General features: G+C 39.7%; 4 protein-coding genes across 5 annotated transcripts; 3 read left to right on the top strand and 1 right to left on the bottom strand.

Annotated features, from left to right (window-relative positions):
* The first annotated feature begins 229 nt into the window (after positions 1–229).
* fance (Fanconi anemia complementation group E) lies at positions 230–4,167 on the top strand. Of its 2 annotated transcripts, XM_004070417.4 has the most exons (10): positions 235–567; positions 1,108–1,660; positions 1,732–1,779; positions 1,867–1,923; positions 1,997–2,140; positions 2,213–2,336; positions 3,313–3,388; positions 3,461–3,527; positions 3,623–3,748; positions 3,852–4,167. In XM_004070417.4, the coding sequence occupies exons 1-10, from the start codon at positions 350–352 to the stop codon at positions 3,948–3,950; spliced, it is 1,512 nt and encodes a 503-aa protein (XP_004070465.1). In that variant the 5' UTR covers positions 235–349; the 3' UTR covers positions 3,951–4,167. The 2 variants fall into 2 exon arrangements, with proteins under 2 accessions (XP_011475340.1, XP_004070465.1); XM_011477038.3 differs by lacking the exon at positions 3,852–4,167 and having other exon boundaries at positions 230–567; positions 3,313–3,380; positions 3,623–3,737.
* A 2,080-nt stretch (positions 4,168–6,247) lies between these two features.
* Positions 6,248–9,019, top strand: rpl10a (ribosomal protein L10a). The gene is made up of 6 exons (XM_004070416.4): positions 6,248–6,340; positions 7,609–7,680; positions 7,760–7,840; positions 8,336–8,484; positions 8,563–8,735; positions 8,804–9,019. The coding sequence occupies exons 1-6, from the start codon at positions 6,336–6,338 to the stop codon at positions 8,972–8,974; spliced, it is 651 nt and encodes a 216-aa protein (XP_004070464.1). The 5' UTR covers positions 6,248–6,335; the 3' UTR covers positions 8,975–9,019.
* A 1,344-nt stretch (positions 9,020–10,363) lies between these two features.
* Positions 10,364–14,324, top strand: LOC105354359 (protein MRVI1-like). The gene is made up of 13 exons (XM_011477037.3): positions 10,364–11,091; positions 11,170–11,233; positions 11,305–11,377; positions 11,457–11,484; positions 11,588–11,728; positions 12,198–12,329; positions 12,438–12,597; positions 12,668–12,705; positions 12,779–12,829; positions 12,903–13,015; positions 13,095–13,217; positions 13,694–13,807; positions 13,881–14,324. The coding sequence occupies exons 1-13, from the start codon at positions 11,080–11,082 to the stop codon at positions 14,023–14,025; spliced, it is 1,194 nt and encodes a 397-aa protein (XP_011475339.1). The 5' UTR covers positions 10,364–11,079; the 3' UTR covers positions 14,026–14,324.
* c7h1orf106 (chromosome 7 C1orf106 homolog) lies at positions 14,163–22,466 on the bottom strand. Its single transcript, XM_023956559.1, has 10 exons — positions 22,153–22,466; positions 18,629–18,717; positions 17,162–17,295; positions 16,920–17,042; positions 16,604–16,838; positions 16,469–16,522; positions 15,918–16,143; positions 15,588–15,737; positions 14,883–15,507; positions 14,163–14,813 (listed from the first exon to the last, which is right to left on the bottom strand). The coding sequence occupies exons 2-10, from the start codon at positions 18,690–18,692 to the stop codon at positions 14,721–14,723; spliced, it is 1,704 nt and encodes a 567-aa protein (XP_023812327.1). The 5' UTR covers positions 18,693–18,717; positions 22,153–22,466; the 3' UTR covers positions 14,163–14,720.
* Positions 22,467–22,658: the final 192 nt, after the last annotated feature.

Here is a 22,658-nt window from a genome sequence, read left to right as displayed (position 1 = left end):
TCAATGCAGACTAGAATCTCCAATAAGAACAATCCCACCACCATAGCGCACACATCAACAGATATTACTCTATGTCCATCTGACTTAATTTATTTGGGTGACTTGGTGTTTAATTACTTTTCCGCTTAAATATATCACCGCAAAAAACCTCCTTGCTGGTGAAGGTGACGTCGCCAATAATGGCAATAAATGTCAGGAAAGGTTTTTGCAACGCGTTTTTTTGTCAGTAGGGGGCAGTGTGCGCTCACGGTTGGTTGAGTCTGCGACATTAAAACGCGAAGAAATTCCGAAAGTGGCGGTTCTCGCAGGCACTAAGCCCTTAACGTAACGACGGGATAAAACGAGTACTATGAGACCAGACCCTGCGATGCTTCTAGATGGTTTTGACGGACAGTCGAAGCTGCTGCTTCGGGCGCTGATGTCCGGTACGTCGGGGACTCGCAGGGCGCTGACTGTATTTCAAAGACTTCGGCGGGCGAGCTCCAACTTCTCTTTAGGAAGCTTCGTGGAAACTCTATGTCGAGACAAAATAAGCTGTTTGGAAGATGAGTCTGGGCAACTTGAAATGTAAGTGCGCAGATTTGACTTTCTATTCTGCGAAAAATTAGTTATTTTCCCATTGACACTTGTGGAGATGCGCGTTTTCTATTTGTCAAATGTCAATTCTTTATGCTTTTGGATTTGAATGTTTCAATTAAAAAAATGTGTAATTTTAAAAGTTGACTTGCTTTAAAAAAATGGTGTGGAGGTGCGCCATCCGTTCGGTGTGAGTTGGAGTTCTACGGTTTCCATGGAAACGGTAGTAATTCATCCAGGGATTCTGAGGTGGTTTGTTCAGATCTCAGATCACTTTGATTTAAAAATACAACTTTTGAAAATTTTATTTAGTTTTTTAGTTTGAATTTCATCTTTTGCTTGTATTTTAATTCTATACTATACTATACTATATTATACTATACTATACTATACTATACTATACTGCATTATGCTCAGATTTGAAGCACAAAAAGCTCTAATACCTATTCTATTCTATTCTATTCTATTCTATTGTATACAAAGTTTCAATCAAATTTTGATACCTAATCTTTTTCTTTTCTTTTTTTTTAGTAAACCAATTGTGTGGCTGTTTCCAACATCCTTCAGACAAAACTTGCTGTCTTTTCTTTATTTGGTTCAACCTCATCTTCCCGAGAGCGCCGTCCTCCCTTTGCTAAAATGCCTCGTCCAGGAAACTGGCACCAGCCCGTGGGTCACTGCCCTGGTGAAACAGCTGGAAGTCAGGTCTGGGACTCACCGGGAACAGCCTCTGTGCACCAATAGATGCACTCAAAGGCTGAAGGAACTCTCAAAACGCTTGGTGGGTTCTGGTGAGGTCAGAGGTTGGGCCACATACTTTAGCAGTCCAAGAACAAGTTCAGAACTGAAGGATGTGCCTGATGTATCTGAGCTGGGGACTCAAAGGAAAAGAAGGGGCAGTTTCATCCATCTGGACTCAGACAGTGAAGAAACACAACAACACAGTAAACGAAGAAAAACGGAGGATGAGTGTGCTGATAAAGGAGAGGGTGTAAAAGCAATGATGCCAGTTGTGACTGAAAGTGTTCCCGCTTTAATTCCTCCACCAGAAAAGGCCTGTGAGGCTCTACCCGAAGACATGAAGGTCAGTAAAGTTTTCTGGACTGCAGGTTTACGAGGTTTCAGCGACAAACCTGCTGTTTTCTGTTCATTCAGGTCTCATATCTCCAAATAAAAGAGTTACTACAAAGCCAGGCAGATGTGGTAGGACATTCTATTTCTTCTAGATGGAACAGTAAAGTCTGGGTGTCCCTGCCTGCTTCGCCTCTGTAATGTTGTTTATTCTCCCAGTGGGACCAAAATGCAACAAATTTATTCAAAGTTCTGAACAACTGTGACCTTCGCCAAGTGAGTCGTCACAGCAAAACACCTTTTCTTTGACCATGCGGTTGTCACCTCACATGCTACTACCTCTGTTCAGGTTGAGGTGTTTTGTACCAGACTGAAGTTTCCTGAGTTACCTGAACACATCCTACCTAAGCTGTGCGGCAGCCTTTTGTCGCTCTCTCCTGACCTGAGCTACAGCACCGCAACTTCCCTCATCAGGCATCTTCTGCTGGAGAAGGTACGAGGCCAAAGGTCCTAAGGTTGCAAACTTGCTTTGTGTTTGGTACTGATGTTTACCGTCACTTCACAGGTCCTTGCGCTGTCAGAACCAGCCTCTAGATGTTTGGTAATGGCGGTCACCTCACTTTGTGACCGCTACCCCAGATCCACGTGCCATGCTTTGATTGGACCAGTGCTTGATGATAAAAACATAGGTGAGACATAAATGCTGTTACTCTGTTGCAAAAACGGTGATAATATTCTATCATTCATGTTCGGTGGAACTTGTAAAATTGTTTCAAAGCAACAATAATGCTTTTTAAAAAGAAAATCACAATACAATACATTACAATACATTAATACAAATTCCTAACCCCTCAAATGATCCCTCTGCAAAATGGAAAAAAACGGTACACAAAGCTTCACACTACACTTTAACTCTATTTATTACTGTGGTTCCTGTATTTTATTATTGTGTCTTGTATTTTTTAAATGTCTGCATGCCTTGTGCTGCTTTTTGATGTTTCGTTTTTATTTTGTTATTGCCCTTTGCACTGCTGCTGTTGGAACAATCTAACTGCTGCTGGCAATAAAGTCTATTCTATTCTAATCTATTCTAGACTCCGTCCTACAAGCTCCCATTGAAAACTTTCACACCAGTTCAGAACACCATCTTCACCAAAGACTGTCATCACTAACTCATCCACTTACTGTTCTCAGCACTGTTGTCCCTTTAAACTGCCACTTTAACCATGTCATTGCTCTTTTGCACTGTTTAGATTACTTATTCTTCTTATTTTTACTGTCATTTGATCTATTTCGTTTATGTTGTTTATTTATTATTTTATATTTGCACTGTGGGGTGAGAGATCAGCAATTTCATCTGTGCTGTATGTCTTGTGCATGCAGCACACTTGACAATAAAGCTGACTTTGACTTTGACTAATATGAATAAGATGGTTTTAGCCCTCAGTTTATTTCCAACTAAAAAAATTGAATAAAAAAATAGTTATGTCTTTTCTTTTATGTTGATGCTAAATTGAAGTAATTTTGGAGCAGATGTGGTTTGATGCATATTTTCATCAGTAGGTATAAAACGTTTAAATCAAAACAACTTTTACTGGAAATTTGGTTCCATATGTGTCTCTAAAATCATCTGATCTGCTTGTGTGAACTTGGCTTTGTGTTCAGGGAGCCCACAGGTGGAGCTGCTGAACAGACTGATAGAGGGCTGTCTTGAATCTCACTACAAACTGCTGGTGCTTCAGTAAGATAGAGATGGCATACTTACATGAAATTTAAAGAAATACATTTGATTAAATGTACCATTATATTTCAGGTTGACATTCAAGGTTGAATGGAGTGAGGCGGTGCTCTCCATTATCCACAGCTTGCTAGATTCTGAGGTAACCAGATTTTCTTTCTTCAAAAAGCAGAAAAAGTTTGCTTCTTACATTATTTACTAATCTCACTTTTACTTTTGATGTTGTGTTCCCCCCAGCCTTTCCTAAATGCAGACGTTTTCACACAGTTCACTGAACAGCTCGTCACTCAGGGTCCTTCATTCACCAAGTCTGTGAAGTTTGCAAAAATGATGTTCACAGCTCTTACCAAATATGGCAGTCTTGTAAGCTTGTTAGATTTTTCTCCTTGTATGACATCAAAACATAAAAGGAAAATTAATTTTTTTAATTGATTCTCTGTGTGTAAAAAGTATAATGTTCTTCCAGGTGAATGCTGCGCATAAACACTCCCTGTCTGCTTGCCTGATGTCAAATGAGACGTTCCTGAAGAAATCTCTTCTATCTGCTTTGAAACGAATCACATGAGGAGTCTGACATTAAACCTTTTACATCACTTAAGCAGAAATTGTGTTTTTGTAAAAGTTGATTGTGATGTGGGAATTTCTCAGTTTGTCTTTAGTTATCTAAAAAAAAATCTATGGCAGTGAAATAACTAAGTAAACTTTTGACATAATTTAATTGAATGCAAATGTTGCTTTATTTGATATTCACACATTAAAGGTATCTGTTTACAAAAGTGCAATTTTTGCCTCCTCTTCCACTGTTTTTAGTCATGTTAGCAACACAATTTTGTATTTTATGAATCAACAGCTTCATATGTGTCATCTGTAGGATGCATAATGTAACGATGCTATAACAACATAACAACATTTTAGCCTCTACACCCGTGACTGTAAAACAGAATAAATAAACGGAAAAAATATTTTGTTAAAGAACGTTAATATGAAATTCATTCTTTCAAATTCAATAGCGATTACTCAAATTACTTATAGTTTAGTATAAAAATAGTGGTTCACTTCTTTGTCTAAAATTCAAAATACCTAAAATATGTATTGCCATTCACGATGTTTTCACAGACGTTATGGGTGTGTGGCACTATTAGGACAAAAAGATGTTGAGTTCTGTTCCTTGAGCAAATTTTAAAAAGATATTTATCTTTCTTTATCTTTTATAAAGAAAATATTAAAGCACAAGATTATTCAAGTAACTGCCCTAGTGGTTAGCGCTCTCGCCTCACAGCAAGAAGACCCCCGGTTCAAGTCCCGGCTGGGGGACCTGAACCAGAACATCAATGGGGGGCCTTTCTGTGTGGAGTTTGCATGTTCTCCCTGTGCATGCATGGGTTTCCCACTGTCCAAAAACATGCTTCATAGGTTAATTGGTTAATGTAAATTGTCCCCATAGGTGTGAATGTGTGGGTGTGTGATTCTGGACACTCTACCCTGCGACAGACTGGCGACCTGTCCAGGGTGTCCCCTGCCTTCGCCCACAAGTGGTGGGATAGGCTCCGGCAGCCCCATGACCCTGAAAGGGAATAAACGTAAGAAGATGAATGAATACCACCTTCATGCCATATGATGCTAATTCACAATTTACTTTTAATCAAGAATTTCACTTAATTCAGCAACATCTTGAACAAATTTTTTTTTTTAATATACAGTAATTAGAAATAAATGTAACCATGAAGGGGTTAAGTGATAAAAAAACAGGGACAAAATTAAAAGCGGTATTAGGCAAAAAAAGATGCAGGACAAAACCATCTGTTGCTTTAAGTTGGGGATAGAACTAAATAAAGACTAATAATTATAATAGTGGATTGGATTTATCTGCACTTTTTCAGACGCTCAAAGCGCTTACAATGTGTCCATTATTCATTGGTACTCTCCCTCCTTCTTTTTACATTCCATCATCCACTTTAGAAGAACATAAAGATCCACTCGAGCACAGGTGCTGTCTCACCTTTGCACAGATAGTTTGAGTGATTAAATTAAATATTTCACATGGGTCGGTCCGAATGTATGTGTGTGTGTCCATCAGTTGTATTGTGTACATGTTGACATGTTTTGTATGTGGGCATTTTTTGAGTCAACAGGTATTTTTGTGACATTTTGTTACAGATATGAGTAAGATGAATAGAGTTTAGCCTAAATTACAAAAGGGATTTATTTGAATATACACCTAGTGTGTCAAAAGTTTCATAACCCATATTGTAACAGTAAAATATGTCCAACACAAGAGGCTTTCAGCTCTCATCTGGCTGCTCAGCTGTTGGACAGGACAAGTTTTTTAAAAAAAGAAAAAGTTGGGGATAGAACTTTAATATTTTTAATTATGATCCATTAAAAAATAAAACTTCAAACGTTGTACAAAAAAGTAAAATTAAAAGTAAAAAAAATGCTATTCTTGCACTGAAATGTTGATGCTTCAATTTCATTGTACAACGGACAATGACAATAAAGCAAATCTCTCTAATCTCAAATATGGTAATATATTTGTGAGCGGCTTTGCAGTCACAAAAGCAGGATATCCGGCTGAATGTTTAATTTCAGTGATGAAGAGTTTAAAAGGATAAATAAAATAAATCCCCACTGACTTTGTTTAGGACTATTTTGATAGGCCCATGCTTGTTTTTATTGTACAGTACGATTCAAACAGAACATGTAATTTTCAAAATGTTGTTCTGGTAATCCTAATAAAGAAATACTTTTTTTAAAACGTAAAACAATTTAAAACACCGATATATTTTATTACACAAATACAATCTATAACTTGGAGTACATTCACAGAAAAAGTAATTTACAAATAAAGTTTATTTAAAAAAAAACGCATGCGCCGCTGCCTTCATTATTACGCAACTTCCGCTGCTACTTCCTTTCCAGCTTAGCAAGTCGGCAGAGACTATCGGCAAAAATGAGGTAGGATATGATTTAACCATTTAAAACCAGAAATTATTGTATTTTATTCTATGAAACATACATTTAATCTTGCAAAACCCCCAAGTTTAAGATTTCTGACCAATGGTTCAATTTTAACTTGCATTATTAGACTTTGTACAGGGTAAAAGTCGGGCATGGGCCAAAACTGCGCTGGCATCGTCATGGCTGGGCCAGATTTTAGAGCCATAATCCACTGCCATCCATAGATTTAATCTATTTTTATTTCAATAATCAAACATTTGGCGATAGGACCAATTGTCTCTCGAGACATTTACACTGCAATTACTTAATTTTTGACGCATCATGCATTGCTCTTTAGTAAATGGGAGCAGTGACCAGGAGCGGCTAGATTGTTATGTTCAGGGGTGCTCAACCCCTAGTAATAGGCATTCAATATTTATTAAACCATGAGTCTATATCAGATTTAAAAATTAAATTAGTACATTTATCACTTGTAGTGCCTATTTCCCTTGGAGTTTGTGTATTATTAAAGTGGCTTCATCATGGTTCCTTGTTCAGCTTTCAGGACCAAACCTGCAGACGATTTTCACTATTTTTAAACCACATTTTAAAACTTTTCTGTGCTACCCACTTTGTTTTTGTTGGAATGCTTGGATTAACTTTAAATGTTAGGCTGTGTCCAAATTCCCACCCTATTCCCCAATTACTCAAACTATAACGTGCGAGACTATGTAACGTAGTGCCCTGGAATTTAAAACAATTTGGACACCACGCTCACTACTTTATCTTATTTTGTTTTAAACAGCGAGTATGACGTAATCGATGTCAGAGTGATAATCTAATTCATATGAGCGTTTAGCGCAAACCATTTGAGTCCACTTAGTTCTGAAGACTAAAATGTTGGGTATTACGAAACATACGTTTAGATTAAATTTTTTCTCTCCAAAAAATTGTTCAAACGCAATTCATTGTGGTCTATATTGCCCAATCTAGTGAACATCGAAGGACATTGTTTTTTTTTGCAGAGACTTCTGGGAAATTTCTAGGGCACTCAATTTTGGAATTGTAGATTCGGACAACATTATCAAAGGTTGAACGCGCTTTATAGTGAGTAGTGAAGAAATTTGGACAAAGCCATAGTCTTTTATATATTAATAAGGATATACGTACTTTATATTATGTGGTTTAGGCATGCTACAGCTGCAGAGGCAGAGATGATGTGATATAATTAATATGAAATATCTGAAGCTCAATTTGTAAAACCAGGTTTGTTAACTGCTTTTCAGCAAAGTTTCCAGAGATACGCTTTATGAAGCGGTGAAGGAGGTCCTGCAGGGCTCTGTCGCCAAGCCAAGGAAGTAAGCACATGCAAGGGAAATGTGACTAATAACAAAATGGACATGAAATGCTTGACATCTGAATGTCTGTTTTTTGTAGGTTTACGGAGAGTGTGGAGCTGCAGATCAGTCTCAAAAACTATGATCCCCAGAAGGACAAGCGTTTCTCTGGCACCGTCAGGTTCGACCTTTTACTGTCTCACCCAACCTTTTCCATGTTTTTTTCAAATCCCGTCTGAGGATCTGATTTATTGGGACATCCAATTAATTAGATAAAAGTAGACCAGATGGGACACGAACAGACATGGAGAAGTACTTTGGGTAGTCTGGCTGAACCACACGGTCCTGGCTGTTGTAGGTGAAGCAGACGGACCCCTACCCTGGGTCTTAAAACATGAGGGAAGGCTGGTAGGTGCACATCCTCAAGCCGAAAAATTGTACTTAATAAAACCCAAGAAGTCAGATGATCACCGGCCACTTTGGTGGTGTGGGTAAGATGATTTCTTTGTACTATAACATCATGGAGGTGTCATTTGGAAAAGCCATATTGGCAGTTTAGTTTTAAAACACGCTGTGACTTGTATGTGGAACAGTCTGTACATCAATGGAATTAGTTATTCAGGGAGATCTGTTTGCAATCATTGTAAACTGTCTTGGGTTGCCGTTTGTTGCACAGGCTGAAGACTCTGCCCAGGCCCAAGTTCTCTGTGTGTGTCCTGGGAGACCAGCAGCACTGTGACGAGGCCAAAGCCGCTGACATGCCCCACATGGACATCGAGGCTTTGAAGAAACTCAACAAAAACAAAAAGATGGTCAAGAAGCTTGGTAGAGACTTTTCAGGATGATCAATCAGATGCCTCTGTTACTGCGGGTAGTCTTTTAACTTTTTACTTTTTCTTACAGCCAAGAAGTATGACGCCTTCCTGGCCTCAGAGTCTCTCATCAAGCAGATCCCTCGAATCTTGGGTCCTGGGCTGAACAAGGCTGGCAAGTTCCCTTCCCTGCTCACTCACAATGAGAACCTGAACACAAAGGTCGATGAGGTCAAATCCACCATCAAGTTCCAGATGAAGAAGGTGTGTTTCCGTTTTTATGTCAGTGCATTTGGATCACTTGTCGGTGACGATGCGGTTGCGTGTTGTAGGTGCTCTGCCTGGCTGTAGCTGTCGGACACGTGAAGATGACGGAGGACGAGCTCGTTTACAACATCCACTTGGCAGTCAACTTCCTGGTGTCTCTGCTGAAGAAAAACTGGCAGAATGTCCGTGCCCTTTACATCAAGAGTACCATGGGCAAACCCCAGCGCCTTTATTAAAGAAGAATTTTCTACTAATAAATGTGGAGAATCTCCCAAATTCAAGTGTGTCCTGAGTGTTTCTGTGCTGGAATAAAGCTTCACAAATAATGTTCTCAGTTGGTATTGGAGGAATCACAAAAAACAGCATTTCAAATCAGTGAATTTCATCTAGTGAGTTAATAAATACTTATGTTTAAGAATGTTTTTGGTCTTGATGAAATAAAAACGTACCAGATGCTTAGATCATTAAGGTATTTAATGAAGCAATCTGGAACACCTGTTAATTAATGTACATCTGATTGTCTTAGTACTGTGAAAAAACTTTGTCCTTTTTTTAATTTAAGGAAGTGATAAAGTTTGTCTCTTAATGGCAGCTCCATTTGTCCGATTTTGAAAAAAGTGGATGTGACAAATACAACCATTACTAATAGGATAATACTTTCTAGGTTGGTGATGCATGGAATAAAAATCTGTACTCTTAATTCTCTTTATATAAGCTCGGAAAGTTTATCTACAATAGCTTGGGATATTTTTTCCCATTAGGTTGCCCAATTATGTCAATGCAGCTTTGGAAAGCACCTTTCAAAGTGCTGCATTTAAGAACTAAACACCATTCAAACTGAATCTTCTCAATATTAAGACAACGCAAGTTACTGTTGACAGACGGAAAAGTAAGCTTAGACCGGAACCATGATCTTTACAGATGATGAAATATACAGATGGAGGTTTGCTGTGGAAGGAGAGGAATCAAGATCAGTTCCAGCAAAATATCTGTAAATGGGAGCGACTGAGACAACAGAGCGTAGAGGACTTGAAAGTTCCATCATTTGATCTATTCTCAAAGCGCCCCCAGTAGTTATTTAATTATGATTATGCCGCCTTTTGCCAAAATAAAAAAAGAAAAGTCATTTTGTAGGACAAAGTTTCGGCAGGATGAAATAGTACCAAACTAGAGAAACAGAACTGGTCCTGATTCAAAGCGATTCAAACAAAGAAATACTCAGAAATGAAATTTTAGGATAATTTTCTTTAAAAATGCCGTAAGAACATATTAAAACCCAATTTACATTGGAGTGGGTCTTTAAGTACTAAGCGTCAACAGTTCAGAGTAACAGTGAGGGAAAGAGGTAAAGAGGCTTGTTAGAACATGTGAAGAGAGGTTTCAAATGTGACGTGTGAAAAAATGTCAGGAAACATGAAAGGAAAGTTGAAGAAGACGGTGGTTTAGAGTTCATCCAGTCAGGACATGGCACAGCAGGGTATGTTGGAAAACAAGTAGGAATGGAGTGGCCACCCCTGATATAGAGACGCTGGTTCTGAAAAAGTGACAGGAGGTCGCAGAGCTGAAGATGTTTCGGTTCCCTTTGGGAGTGACAAGATACATAGGTTCAGGAATGAAAACATCAGAGGAAGTGTTAGATGTTTTAGAGATAAATGCAAGGGAGATGGATGGAACACAGTGAGAAAAGAGACAGTGATCATGTTGGTAAAAGGATGCTGAGTTTGAAGAGGCCTGAGAAAAACCAAAGAGGAGGTTTATAGATGTAGTGAAGGAGGTCGCTGTGCGACCCTTAAAGAGAGCAGCTGAAAGACAAAGAAGATTCTCACAGAAAAACTTTAATAAGTAAACTCTTATTGTGTTATTATTATGAACTAAATTAAATAATGACTCCATGAGTTCTTAAGGTGACAGTACATAATGGATGCAGGCAATAGCAGTTGTAATGTTCGGGTTAAATCTTGTTTTTAGGATTAAAAAAAAGGTAATTTTATTGTATTTTTTATAGACTTTAAGGGAAATATGAATTAATATAAAGAAAATAAAAGCAGAAGAGATTATATTGGACCTCCCACTGCTGAATGTTTACTGTAGTGGAGCACCGTTTCCCATGAGCCTCTTGTGTTAGTTCCTCTGCTCTGGTTTGACTGTGGATCTCTTAATGAGATTATCTATTCTCAGGACAGAAGAAAGACAGAGAGGAAGCAGTGAACCCACAACATTCTGGTTCATTTCATCTGAAAGAAAAAGGCTGCTTCTCATTTTGACGAGTAACTGAAGTATTTAGTTATCCTGTACGGACTTTCTTTGGAGTTTTCTGGTGTGACCGGTGGATGACGCACTGATGAGCCTTAAGGTGATTCCAATAATCTTCCAGCCGCTGTACCCGCTCCTGTACATGTGAATATTAACAGCTGGGGCACATTGTTTTCAGCCTGACAGAGAGTTAAGGTGCCGCAAACTCTCCATCGAACCAGACAGTGATGACAGCCAAGAAGGTAACAACTATTTCAACAAACATTAACTGTTGTTTCACCTACATTCAGACCTGATTCATGGTTCTTAACAGATGTAAGCAGAGAGGAGACGCCTCTACCGGGCTGGAATGAGTTGTCTATCATAGAGCGTGTTGGCCTCAACAGGTGCTGGATAAAATAGCTATCTTAATTTCATTCATTTGTGGGCTTTTCTTAAGATTTGAAATCACTTGTTTTCCCACAGTGTGGAAATGTCAGAGAAGGATCTGGAGGTACGTGCTGCTCTTTAGACTAGGCGTGTTAAAGGTTCTTCCTTTTTGTTTTAGTGTCATCTTAGAGGATGCCGCTGACAGGTTTGAGCTGTTTTTGTCCCAGGTGGCATTCTCTCAGATCGCCCTGGCTTTCCGCTGTGATCAGTACACTCTAAAGCAGAGGCTTCAGGCAGAGGAGCATGCCCGCAACCTGGCAGAGGAGAACATTCAGCTTGAGCTGAGCAGGGGGAGGGAGACCCTGGAGGTAAACACCATCCTGAGATTTCCATGCTCAGTTACATTGCAGCTCATTTTCCTGATGTAACAGATTTTTCAACAATTAACAGAGAATATAATCAGGAGAGTTTTAGATGCGTGGAAGCTCTTTGCATACATGTATTTTGACTTTTTAAAATACTAGCTGTACCTCAGTATCTCTTGATTAAGAAGATTTCTTTTATTGTACAACTGTAGAATTGATTTATAATTAAATACAAATTTAAAAAGTAAAAAAATGTTTTTTATCCTTTAAAGATTGATGTTTTATTGCATTAGCAGTTGTTATTCTTATCATAGAGCGACTTTATTATTCCACACACAGATAAAAAAAATTAATCTTGTAATAAAAATAACTTTTTCTTTTGTTACAAGACAAAAATGTGAATCTCATGACTAGCTATTCTTGGTCTTCATGATGCTAGAGGAGGTAAGATCCACGGTCTATGTGTTCACAGATGCTGAAGGGCCTCTGCCTGGACAGCAAACGCAGCACAATACTGCAAAAGCTGCAGTTGTCTCTGGACATCCTTGGGGGGACAGTGGAGCGAATCTCCAACACGGCAGAGGTGCTCGGTGCTGTGCACCAGGTATAACTATGACCAAATGATATGACATTACGCAATATTAAACTGTTACTGCATGTACACGCATGTTAAAGTGACTATTATTTAATGGCATGTATCTGTCCTGGCCAGGAGGCTCGGATGAGTCGAGCAGTGGAGCTCATGGTGGCTCACGTGGAGAGTCTGAGGAGGCGTCATGACAAAAATGTAGCAGAACTGGAAGAAATGAAGAAGATGATGCAGCAGCATCCAAGCTCCTACAGAAATAGCATCAATCCAACCACTTCCCCAGGTATAGTTTGTCTTTTTAATTATTTGCATCGTTCAGCTGCACCTTTCTGACTTTGGCCTTCTTGTTGCAGAGCCAGAGGAAAGCGACAAGATGAAAAACTCCAAAGAAGTATGCCTTTATCACAGTTTCATGGTATCTGATTTCCTCCTTACTTCATAATTCTGTTTTATTTTTCCATCAGGGCGTTTTACGTCGGCGGATCAGCGCATCAATCATGTCCTGCCAGAGTCAGGTGGAGTTTTTTGCCCTCTGTGTTTTTTCCACACGGCTCCATCCTTCAACTTGAAAGAACTTCTTCATTTCAGGAGAAAAAGAAGAAAGACCCAAGAAAGCGAGGCTTTTCTGGTAAAAAGCTCACGCCTTCATGCTCGTCTCCATCCCTGATACTGGAGTCCACCCGTGTCACTAAAGAGGACAGGTATTGCGCAGAAAACAGCCCCACAGCTGTTTTAAAGTGTTTTATTTGCATGCTTAAAAGAAACTTTATTACGTGTCAGGCAACCTAATCAAGATCTTCCAGAAGCGTCAGCTCCCACATCCACTCTGGAACCTCCTCCTGCCCCCAAACTTGAGGTTTCCCCATCAGTGCAAGTGATCCCCAAAACAACACAGAGCAAAAAGTAAGGACCTTGATCGAAAGAACAATATAACTACAAATGATTAAAAAAGCCACAATAACAGCCATTTTCCTAAATATTTTACAAGAAAAGTTTGTAAATATATTTTTCAATATTTTTATATTTTGTGGCTGAATTTTTTTTTTGATTCTTCTTGTAAAAATGTTTTTTTTAGGTCAACAAGAAGAAAATCTTGTCAAGACAAATTCTTACTCTAATATTATTAATAGTAAAAGTGATTATTTTAAGGCAGGTAATTTGTACTCTTTTAAGTTTTCTTTTTTTGTATCAGTAGTTTGACTTTCACTTGTACTCATCATGGTAAATATTGTTTTCTATATGTATGTATAAGTGATAAATTTCGTTTTGGTTTCAACATGGCCAGAATAATCACTTATTTTCCCTTGGAAGACACCACAGTCTGAAAAAAAGCCACCGGGATCCCTTTTTTAACCTGTTAAAGTGCTTTTTTATTTCAGTGTTTCACTGGATTCTTTACGACTCCGACACAAAGGCAAAGACGAGCGGTTCAGCAGAGGAAGAGAAAAGAAAGCTGCCAGCATCCTCAGGCAAATTGCTATTTATGCAAACAGGTCAGAATTTTTAGAATGATAAATTCTTTTTTTTCTTGTTTTTGTCTGAACACTTTTTATTGACTTTGTTTAGGTATGGATCCCTGTGCTGGCAACACCCCCTGACTCTTAGGCTGTATCGCTGCCGATGGACGCATCCATGTTTGAACCTGTTGGTGCTTTTCTGTGTCATAATGACGATTCTTTTCTTGTGGAAGCTTTATGATGACGATCCATGATAAGATGTTCTTCTGCAAAAGATTGCTGTGGATATGTTGTCTTTGTGCACGATGATGAAAGGAAGCAATACTTCTGGCTGTTGACATGCTTTTATCCTTCTCTTTGTGACAAGAATTCAACAAATGCAACCTTTGCCTCTGTTACTTTTTTTTATAAATATACAAAAATATGAAAACAGTTACAATCAAGTAGTTAGTAAGAAAACACCACACTGCAGTGAGAACATTCATCAACCATATTTAAAGGCCTTAGGGGTTAATTGTTAAAAGTTAATGACAAGCATTACAATTGCTTCACGTCAAATACAAAAAAAGACACTTTTTACTTACAGAAAAAAGCTATTTAAAAATTTAATTACCTGTCTATACTGAAAGGTAAATGTTTAAATAATAAATATAATAAAAAATAATATTAATTAGTGGAAAATCTAACTGACAACTATCTGGTGACTTAAATGTGCAAAATGTGTGCCAGCCACAAAGGAACTACAAAAAAATTAAGTCTACGGTCCATAAACACATGTTCATGAGATTGCATGAGGCTCTAACTTGACTATCAATTAGTATTTTTAAATAAAACTGGTAGAGCACCTTACTTTGAGTTTTAAGTTATTTTCTGCATTGCATTAGCACACAGTCTCACAGAGAGTTCAAATAAATGCAGGGATAAATAAACCGGAATGTGGAGGCGTTAGTCACACCTGGCTCACAATTTCTGCATCCTCAGCCACAAACCACTGCACCGGGGTCCCGTCCTGAGCTCTCTGGAGGATCAAGTTGCCTGAACCCTGTGAAAGCACCATCATATAAATGTTCTCATAATCACAAGCAGGATTTTCCACGTGTGAGGTACCAACCTGGTTAAATGGAGGCAGGTGGGGTGAGGTGGGGCTTGTGACACCCGGGGGGATCTGCTTGTCTCCATTGCTCAGCCATAACTTCTGCAGCTTATTTCTTTGATGCCAGGACTTCAGCTCCTCTGACACAATCTCCCGTGGCATCAACCTGATGGCGTGGTGAGGGTACTCCTTCAGTGAGGGGGTCCTCACTACCCTGGTGTACGGTGGAGGGGGCTTAAGGATCCTCCTTGGCGACGTTGCTCCTTTTTGTTGGCCATGAATCGCAGGAGAGCTGAATAGGGAGCACTTCCCCGTGTCTAGGGCTTGCAGAGATTGCTGGCTGTCCTCTAGCGTGGCCATTCCACGTCCCGGGCTGGAAAGAGCCTGGTTGGTCTTCTTCTGTGCTCCAAAGTGGAATCCATAAGGGGGGGGATAGAGCTTAGGGATCTCAGTTGGTTTGGTTCTCACAGGAGAGCCAATTTGAGAGGAAAAGGATTGATCTGAGCTGCAGTCCTTGAAAGAAGACTGCTGAGGTGAGGACTCTGGAGAGTGCACTCTGAAATCAGCCGTGCAGAACTGCTGAGGCGGCCTGATCCATCCACGACTGTTCTCAGGACCAGCGGACTGCTTTGTTTTGGGAAGTCTAAAAAGATGGGTTAAGTAAATCCAAGTTAAACCACAGCACATACATACCGTTACGCTCCTCGTCTGGAAATTACTCACCTAAAAGACTGGGAGTATTGTCGGCGTACGAGCAGCTCTGGAGTGGAGGGGGCGCTGGTGGCGTGATTGTGACGCAGAGCCGAGTTCCTAACAAACTGAGTGAGAGGGATCCGACAGCTTTCTTGAGTCACCGGTGTTCCAGTGGGACTACTGCACAGGAGAAAACCCGAGCAACAACATGAAGAAACAGAAGAAACAATGTAAAACTAGTTTAAAATTCTAAAAATAACCAACAATATAAACTTTGACACATCTATCACGTTTTTATTCCTAAACATTATCTGACAAAATCCATCAGCTGTTGCATCTGACATAGCTTCTGCCCCCTACCTGGACCTGCTTCTGCTGCTGGACTCAGGTTTTGTGGCCTTATGGTAGGGCTGGTCCAGACTGGACTCCTTCCATGGGGAGTTCTGGACGGGAGAGCGTTCGTACTCCACCCTGAGCTGACTTGAGGGCTGCGGGGAGGATGGCAGGGGTTTCTCTGACAGTTGGAGGGGGTCTGAGCAGGAATTGTTCAACACAGGAGGTGAGAGGGGGCTTGATGAATCCACATCTATGCAGAGTCAAAGAGAACATTAATAAAATAGCAAGTAAAGAAACCTAAGACAGAATGTAGTGCTTTATTTATATAAAAAGTAAAGATGGAATCTTTTCTATTTGCATTTTTTGGCTGTTTTTTAATGTATTTTTTTTCAGCTTTTCTGTAATAATAATAATAAATAATAATAATAATAATACATTTTATTTAAACGGCGCCTTCCTGGGCACTCAAGGTCGCCTAACAGTGCAAAAGTTACCCCCATTGTAGAGGATTCAGATTTGTTTATGTAAAGTCTTGGGTGGGTAACTTTATAAGTTTGCATCCCATTTTAACTCACCGTCATCCAGAGCCACCACATCAGAGAGCGAGCTGTCATCAGACATGCAAAGATCTGCAGAAATCAAACATAGAATGAGTCAAGTCCACCTTGTGGTGCACCGATCAGCTTGGAGGGGGCAGTCGTGTCACTAACCTTTATTTTGGCTGCTTGAGGTGGAGACACAGGGGGAGTTGCATTCACTCTTGATCCTGTGCTGGAACACGGCCTCCTGCAGATCCTTCACTTTCTTTTCCTCCCTCTTACACTGCAGGAGTCGATTCTTCTTCTGTGGTTTGCTGAGGTTCTCCTCCAAGGAGAGCTTGCGGGCTGCCACATAAATCTGCTGCTGAAGAGCCAAGTCTGTTTCCAGTGCTTGCAACTCAGAGTCCTGGAATCAAAACAAAACCTTGTATTTAGTATCAGGATAACTCACTTTTTGCATAAACAGTGAAATGTGAAAAATCCACACCTGCAGATTATTTTGCATCAAACATTCATCCAACTTAAACGAAGCTCCAATCCTCCTTCGAACCCTTGGAGCCTTCTCATTGGGCGTCAGAGGATATTCTGAGGGCAGTTTGCCCGTCAGCTCCTGGAGGGAAAGACATAACAGACTCTTACAAATAAGCCCAAAGTACTCCCAATGATTCTGGTTAAGTTGTTGTGATTCATCAAAGGAACTGTTTCTTGATGGCCCCATGATTAACTCACTGCCTCCCTGATGCAGAGTTTTCGCAGCTCCAGCAGGCAGAGCTCCAGACGATCCTCCAGAGACTGGTGCTTCAGCTTCAGAGCTCTGGTGTGAGGGCTCAGGTCCTTCAACGGAGATGTGGGGCTATCTGGACCTACAAAAAAATCAGTTGCATTTTTTTCAGCAAAAAAAAAAAAAGGCAATTTGATTCCAAAAACAGTCCTCTGGAATTCATTAACTAATACCTTTTGTTCCAGTGTGAACTGAGCTGTGATTCCTGTAGTGGTGACTCAATAATAGTTTCAGTGGAGGTTACCTTTACTTCCTGATTTCGAAATTTGGACCTGTTTGTAGAATACGCACTAACCATTTCTGAATCACACATTTTTAAGGTTTGTTTTTAACACATAGAAAACTTTTGTTATTTTATCGATTATTATTTTAATAGTTTTAGTCTCTACAGTCCTATATGTGTTCTTTATTGTTTTTCTTAATGATCTTTAGTATTTGCATTCTTTGTAGGATTTTCTTATAGGTTTTCACTGTTGTAAAGCAATTTGTTTCCCTGACGGTGGTGTAATAGAAATAATTCATTTTCTATCAAAGAGAAAACAAATATATTAAGTGTTTAGGCTACAAAAAAGGACAAATATCACTTTTATTTAATCAAAATGCTGGCTTTTTCACAAATATTGTTTGCAAAATGTATTGAAAAATCATTCACTTCTCATCATCTTTGAAGCTTTTTTGTCCCCTTGGTCTTTTAATGTATGATTTTAAACATTTTATTTATGAATTTATGATTTTTTGTTAAAATAAAAAAACACTCATTTTCTAAGACATCGTTTCAGCAGAGCTGCAGTAGTTGTTTAGAAATTCACCTCTGAGTTGTGGACGGGACCACTGGCACGGAGCAACCCTGCCCCCCTCCCTTCCCTGTTACTGAGAGCTCTCTGTTTATGCGCTCTCCCCGCTAGCTTACAGCATCTCACACCCCCAACCTAACATTAGCGGTGCAACAAAAATGGAAGAAAGAAAGCTAAGAAAGAAAGGAGCTTGTAGCCTGACCGTCATATTTTTTACATCACAAATACGATCTATTTCCTGATTCACTATGATTTAAATAAAGAAATACTCATAAATGCTAGTTTAAGCTTTTTTCTCTCAATATATATGTCCTCCATCATGAAAAAATGCTACATGAACATGTTAAAAACACCATTTAAATTGGAGTGGATCATTAGGTCCTGAGTGCTTAACTAAGTCAGTGTGTAATTAAAGCATAATAATCTCAACATAAAAGAGGCTTTTAAGTTTTTGTACATAAAACTGTTAAAAACAACTTGTACTTTTTAAGTAAATTATCATTATAGGAGCACTTTATACATATCTAAATGTATTATTGTTTTGATGTTGATGAACAGACCCAACAATAAAAGTCTAATATTCAGATTCACTATCATTTTCTTTGTGAGTGTTTTTCTTACCAGATTGCAACATGATCCCACTGTCAGTGTCACTGATCTCCTCTTTACCCTCCATAGTCGTCATCTTGCTCTCTGGATTTTGCAATAACCTGTTTTAATAAACAAAGTTCATTCAGATGATCAGAATGAAGCAGATCTCTCATACGAATTCGTCTTCTGTCTCTGTTTTCCTGCCACATGGCTTCATTCACTCTCCCACTGGTGTTTTACTTAACAAAAGTGAATGAGTGGCGGGTGCTCTTTTTACACCCTCACCCATGCAGTTCTCTATCTCCCTCCTCCTCCCTCTTCTCCTTCACTCTCCCATGCTTAATCACAAAAGAGGCAGACCCCTGCAGTTGACTCGGCACATGTGCAGGGGTTAATCTGAATTGTGGTGCCATGGTGACGAAGCATGGAGTGGGCTGGCTAGGAAAGCGTGTCGCCATGAGGCGTGTCAGAGGGCATTTAAAGGGCCCAGACCCTGAAAAAGCAAGCAGATGGCAGCAGGAATTGCCCCGCTCGTGGACTGCACCTGTTCTCGCTGTGCACCCCTCCCTTAGTTCCTATTCAACCAGTGTCTAAAAAAACTCTCTGGGGGCTTTGAAGTGGAAGAATGTCTCAATGAGCTTATCCATGCAGCATCACACAACAAGGCCCCTGCTGAAATCCTGCTCAACCCTTCCCATTTTTCTTCCACACTAAACACAAGTCATGCTCGAGGCCCTTGCAGCATTCATGCTTTTCAGAAAACATGTGACTGAAAAAACAGAGCAGCAGATGATAAACAGTAACAACAAACTAAATGTTTCATTTAGAGATCATATGAGGCTAAAAAGGGACAAATGTAGAAATAATTTGTTTCTCAGATTAAAAAAAAAAACTTTTTAAATGATGTTTTATCCTCAATGTCCTGCCACCACCCTATATTTATACTGACCATCAGCCAATACAAGACTACAAAATAAAAGACTGTCATAAACGTTTGGAGGAGCTTTTACGTCAACATAAAGCTAGTAAACAAAACCCATGTTAGCAGAAAGGAAGTGTTTCTAGTCAAGATAAGAAGGGTGTGGGGACCACATTGAGACAGACATCACATCAGACAATAACAATGTGTCATCAAAGCTTCAGTGTGTAATCCTCTGCTCCTGTCTCAACTGCTGTGCTTGGAGATTGATATCAGGCCTTTTCCTGTTGGGATGAGGAAGACCCAGCATCTATGTGAATGAGAACATTCTCTAAAAGCATGTTTTTCCATATCCCATAGGTCTGACCTATTCAGCACAGTAACTCATGTGAACTGACTCAGCTATGAGCAGCCAGGAACACAATGAAGCAGACAGCTCGAGTCTGTAAAACAACACTGCAACAAAGGCCCTACATCCAACAAGTGACCTCAGTAACTGCAGCGTGCTCAGTATGTGCTGACAGCTCAGGCTTTAGCCGCGTTGTTGTGCGTTGATAGACGGTGAGAGGTGAAGACAGGAGCATGTGTGTGCCTGTGGCCTTCCCTGCCTGCAGACACATGGCTCCATGTTGCAGCACTCTAAGAACGTCGTCAGGAATCTAGGATGGTAACAAGACACAGGCAGGGTAATGTGGGACTTACCCACTTACACCCCATAACTGTCTGAGGACTTTCACAAGAGTCTGTGGTTGCAGATCTAGGCTGAGTGAGTGGGTGGGTTTGGGTTAAGCTCATTTAGAGCTGCAGAGTTTTGCCAAAAAATGTGAATGCCATTTTTCAAGGGTTTTCTTAGAACCTGGGTCCAAGGGAATTCTGTTCTGTTAAGGAAAACAAGAGTTTTTGTTTGATTGAGTGTGACAAGAAGAGTAGAACATGTCCTGAGGAAAACTAGCCCTAATAGGACTGTCTCCATCCAGCAGATCTGACAGATGCAGCATGTGAACACCATTACCTACAAACATGAAGGAGATCTAACCGTACCACCCATCCTCACAGTTCACTGGACCGTGTATCCGTAACATCTGCGGAAGTTGATGTTTATGGTAGGAGATCATGATGTGGCTTTACTGTCTCCAAGACTTCCACCACCACCCTTTCCCATGAGCACTTGGAGTTGCGTACTCCTGGATTACGGCCACCACCACCGTGCTCATTACCACTGTGGTTGGCCCTGGAATTACCGATGGGGACCAGAAACAGTGAAGGCTGCCTGCTCAAACCCTGTAATTAAGATTCTCATGTGAACGCTGATACTATGGAAGAACCCAAATGACTTTACAGCATGCCTTATTTAAGAGCCTGATGAAAAGCCAAAATCCATTCAGCAAAAAGGATCCTCTCTGAATGCAACAGAAGAGAAAAGTGTATCGACACAGAGCAGCAGCAGCAGGAGGAGATGGGATGAAAAAAAAGAGGTATTAGATTACAAAGGGCGTCACTAGGACAAGCTCATTTCCCTAGGATGAAGTGCTGGATCCTGATACAGTCTAAAGCAAAACATAAAGAGAAGACTCCTAAGCTAATGTGCACAGGCATTCTCTGCAGCACTCCAAGGTCCCTTTCTCTTGTCTCAGCCAGCACTGATCCAGATCAATTTGACTAAGAGAACCTTAGTCTTCCAGAGACATCTGTGAAATCTCATCAAGCGTCAAGCTAAGTACTGTCCCAACACAAGAGGAAAGATCTAGATCTAGATAGATCTAGATATCTAGATAGATAGTCTTTATTGTCATTGCAACATTTTACAACAAGATTAAGGTGCAAAAATAGTCAAATAGTAACAATAAAATCAAAATAAATGGTATAAAAACAATATAAAATACAGCAGACATAACCCACACACGCGTGAACATTCTGTCATAAATGAAAGATGTAAGATCGAGGCAATCTCCCTCTAATTTATAGTTGATTCCTAAATCATCTCAGACCACTTTTTTTTATTCTCCACAAGAGAATTTAACAGGTAAACACAGAGGTGTTGCCATTTGCACAACAGCGTCCCATCACACCTCTACACGTGGATTCAGTGAGATTGTGTTTATTGTAGTGCCGGAACAACAATAGCTACCAACTGCCCCATTGCCCCACAAAAAGTAAAAGCTACACAATTCACTTTAAGGAAGCTGATTAGACAAAACTAAAACCCATCTCACAACAGCAGTATTATATACAGCAGTATAGCATCTGGATGCTTCATCTGTCTGTAAATGTAGAATCAAAATGAAATTAAGCCTTACAAGAAAATGTTATATTTAACTTTTAATAAATTTACACGCAGGATACATCACTGTGCAACATTTAATTCAGCCAAAAACATTTACATAAAGTACATTGGTACATAAAACTACTGATTCATGTTGACCTTGACATATTTTATACCTTAGATTTATGCAAAAATATGCAAAAATTAATTTAAAATATTTTAAATGACTTTCAACTAAAATCGGTGCCATTTCCTTGAGTCCCTGACAAGAGCATCTTTAATTTAACGATTGGCAAATGTTTCTGCTTTTAATTCGTTCCCATTGCTGCCTTTAAATAATCTGTTAATCACCAGAGAGCCGTCTTTACGTACCTTTTACTTTGTGTCTTTCTCCTCTACAGCATCATTTCTGAAGCCGCTGAAGTTGAACAGACTTTCTCCGGTCAGATGTTAGCGGAGCGCCTGGGACATCTGTTTCAGAAAATTCCACTTTGAAGAGGGGTGGATTCAATAAAAACACAGTCCCACTGAACAGACAAAACTTTAAAAAACTACATCTAAGTACATTTATTTTACTCTTTTTAGCTTTTATATTTGATTCAAGGGTTGCAAGCCTAGAGTCCCTGTGATAACGGTTCTTGTTTGGTGCTGTTCCTGGCGGACTCCCCCACATTCGGTAATGGTTTCGTCTGACGCTTGTGCCTTTTCAAAGACGCTGTGCGTCTGTTGACACAGCACACGACTCGCTGAGGAGGGGAAAAATACACAAAGGGAGGGAGGAGGGTGCAAAACAGACACAACTTTATTTAAAAAATGAAAAATAAAGAATTAGAATTAGAATTAAGATGGCAAATGTATACAAGATGCAATCACCCCGA

The sequence above is a fragment of the Oryzias latipes genome, chromosome 7 (genome assembly GCF_002234675.1).
Source record: "Oryzias latipes chromosome 7, ASM223467v1".
Lineage (NCBI taxonomy): Eukaryota > Metazoa > Chordata > Actinopteri > Beloniformes > Adrianichthyidae > Oryzias > Oryzias latipes.
The sequence above is the reverse complement of the archived record's forward strand: the minus strand, read 5'-3'. Positions and strand labels throughout refer to the sequence as shown.

Excerpts from the sequence above, each read along its gene's own strand:
- fance (XM_004070417.4), top strand. The coding sequence starts at position 350 with ATGAGACCAGACCCTGCGATGCTTCTAGATGGTTTTGACGGACAGTCG. Across the intron at positions 3,389-3,460 it reads TACAAACTGCTGGTGCTTCA|GTTGACATTCAAGGTTGAAT; the intron begins GTAAGATAGAGA and ends ATTATATTTCAG. Across the intron at positions 3,749-3,851 it reads TTACCAAATATGGCAGTCTT|GTGAATGCTGCGCATAAACA; the intron begins GTAAGCTTGTTA and ends ATGTTCTTCCAG.
- rpl10a (XM_004070416.4), top strand. Across the intron at positions 7,841-8,335 it reads CGTTTCTCTGGCACCGTCAG|GCTGAAGACTCTGCCCAGGC; the intron begins GTTCGACCTTTT and ends TTTGTTGCACAG. Across the intron at positions 8,736-8,803 it reads TCAAGTTCCAGATGAAGAAG|GTGCTCTGCCTGGCTGTAGC; the intron begins GTGTGTTTCCGT and ends TGCGTGTTGTAG.
- LOC105354359 (XM_011477037.3), top strand. Across the intron at positions 11,729-12,197 it reads GGGGGAGGGAGACCCTGGAG|ATGCTGAAGGGCCTCTGCCT; the intron begins GTAAACACCATC and ends ATGTGTTCACAG. Across the intron at positions 12,330-12,437 it reads TGCTCGGTGCTGTGCACCAG|GAGGCTCGGATGAGTCGAGC; the intron begins GTATAACTATGA and ends TGTCCTGGCCAG.
- c7h1orf106 (XM_023956559.1), bottom strand. The coding sequence starts at position 18,692 with ATGACGACTATGGAGGGTAAAGAGGAGATCAGTGACACTGACAGTGGG. Across the intron at positions 15,738-15,917 it reads AGCAGCAGAAGCAGGTCCAG|TAGTCCCACTGGAACACCGG; the intron begins GTAGGGGGCAGA and ends TCTCCTGTGCAG. Across the intron at positions 14,814-14,882 it reads ACCTGCCTCCATTTAACCAG|GGTTCAGGCAACTTGATCCT; the intron begins GTTGGTACCTCA and ends GTGCTTTCACAG.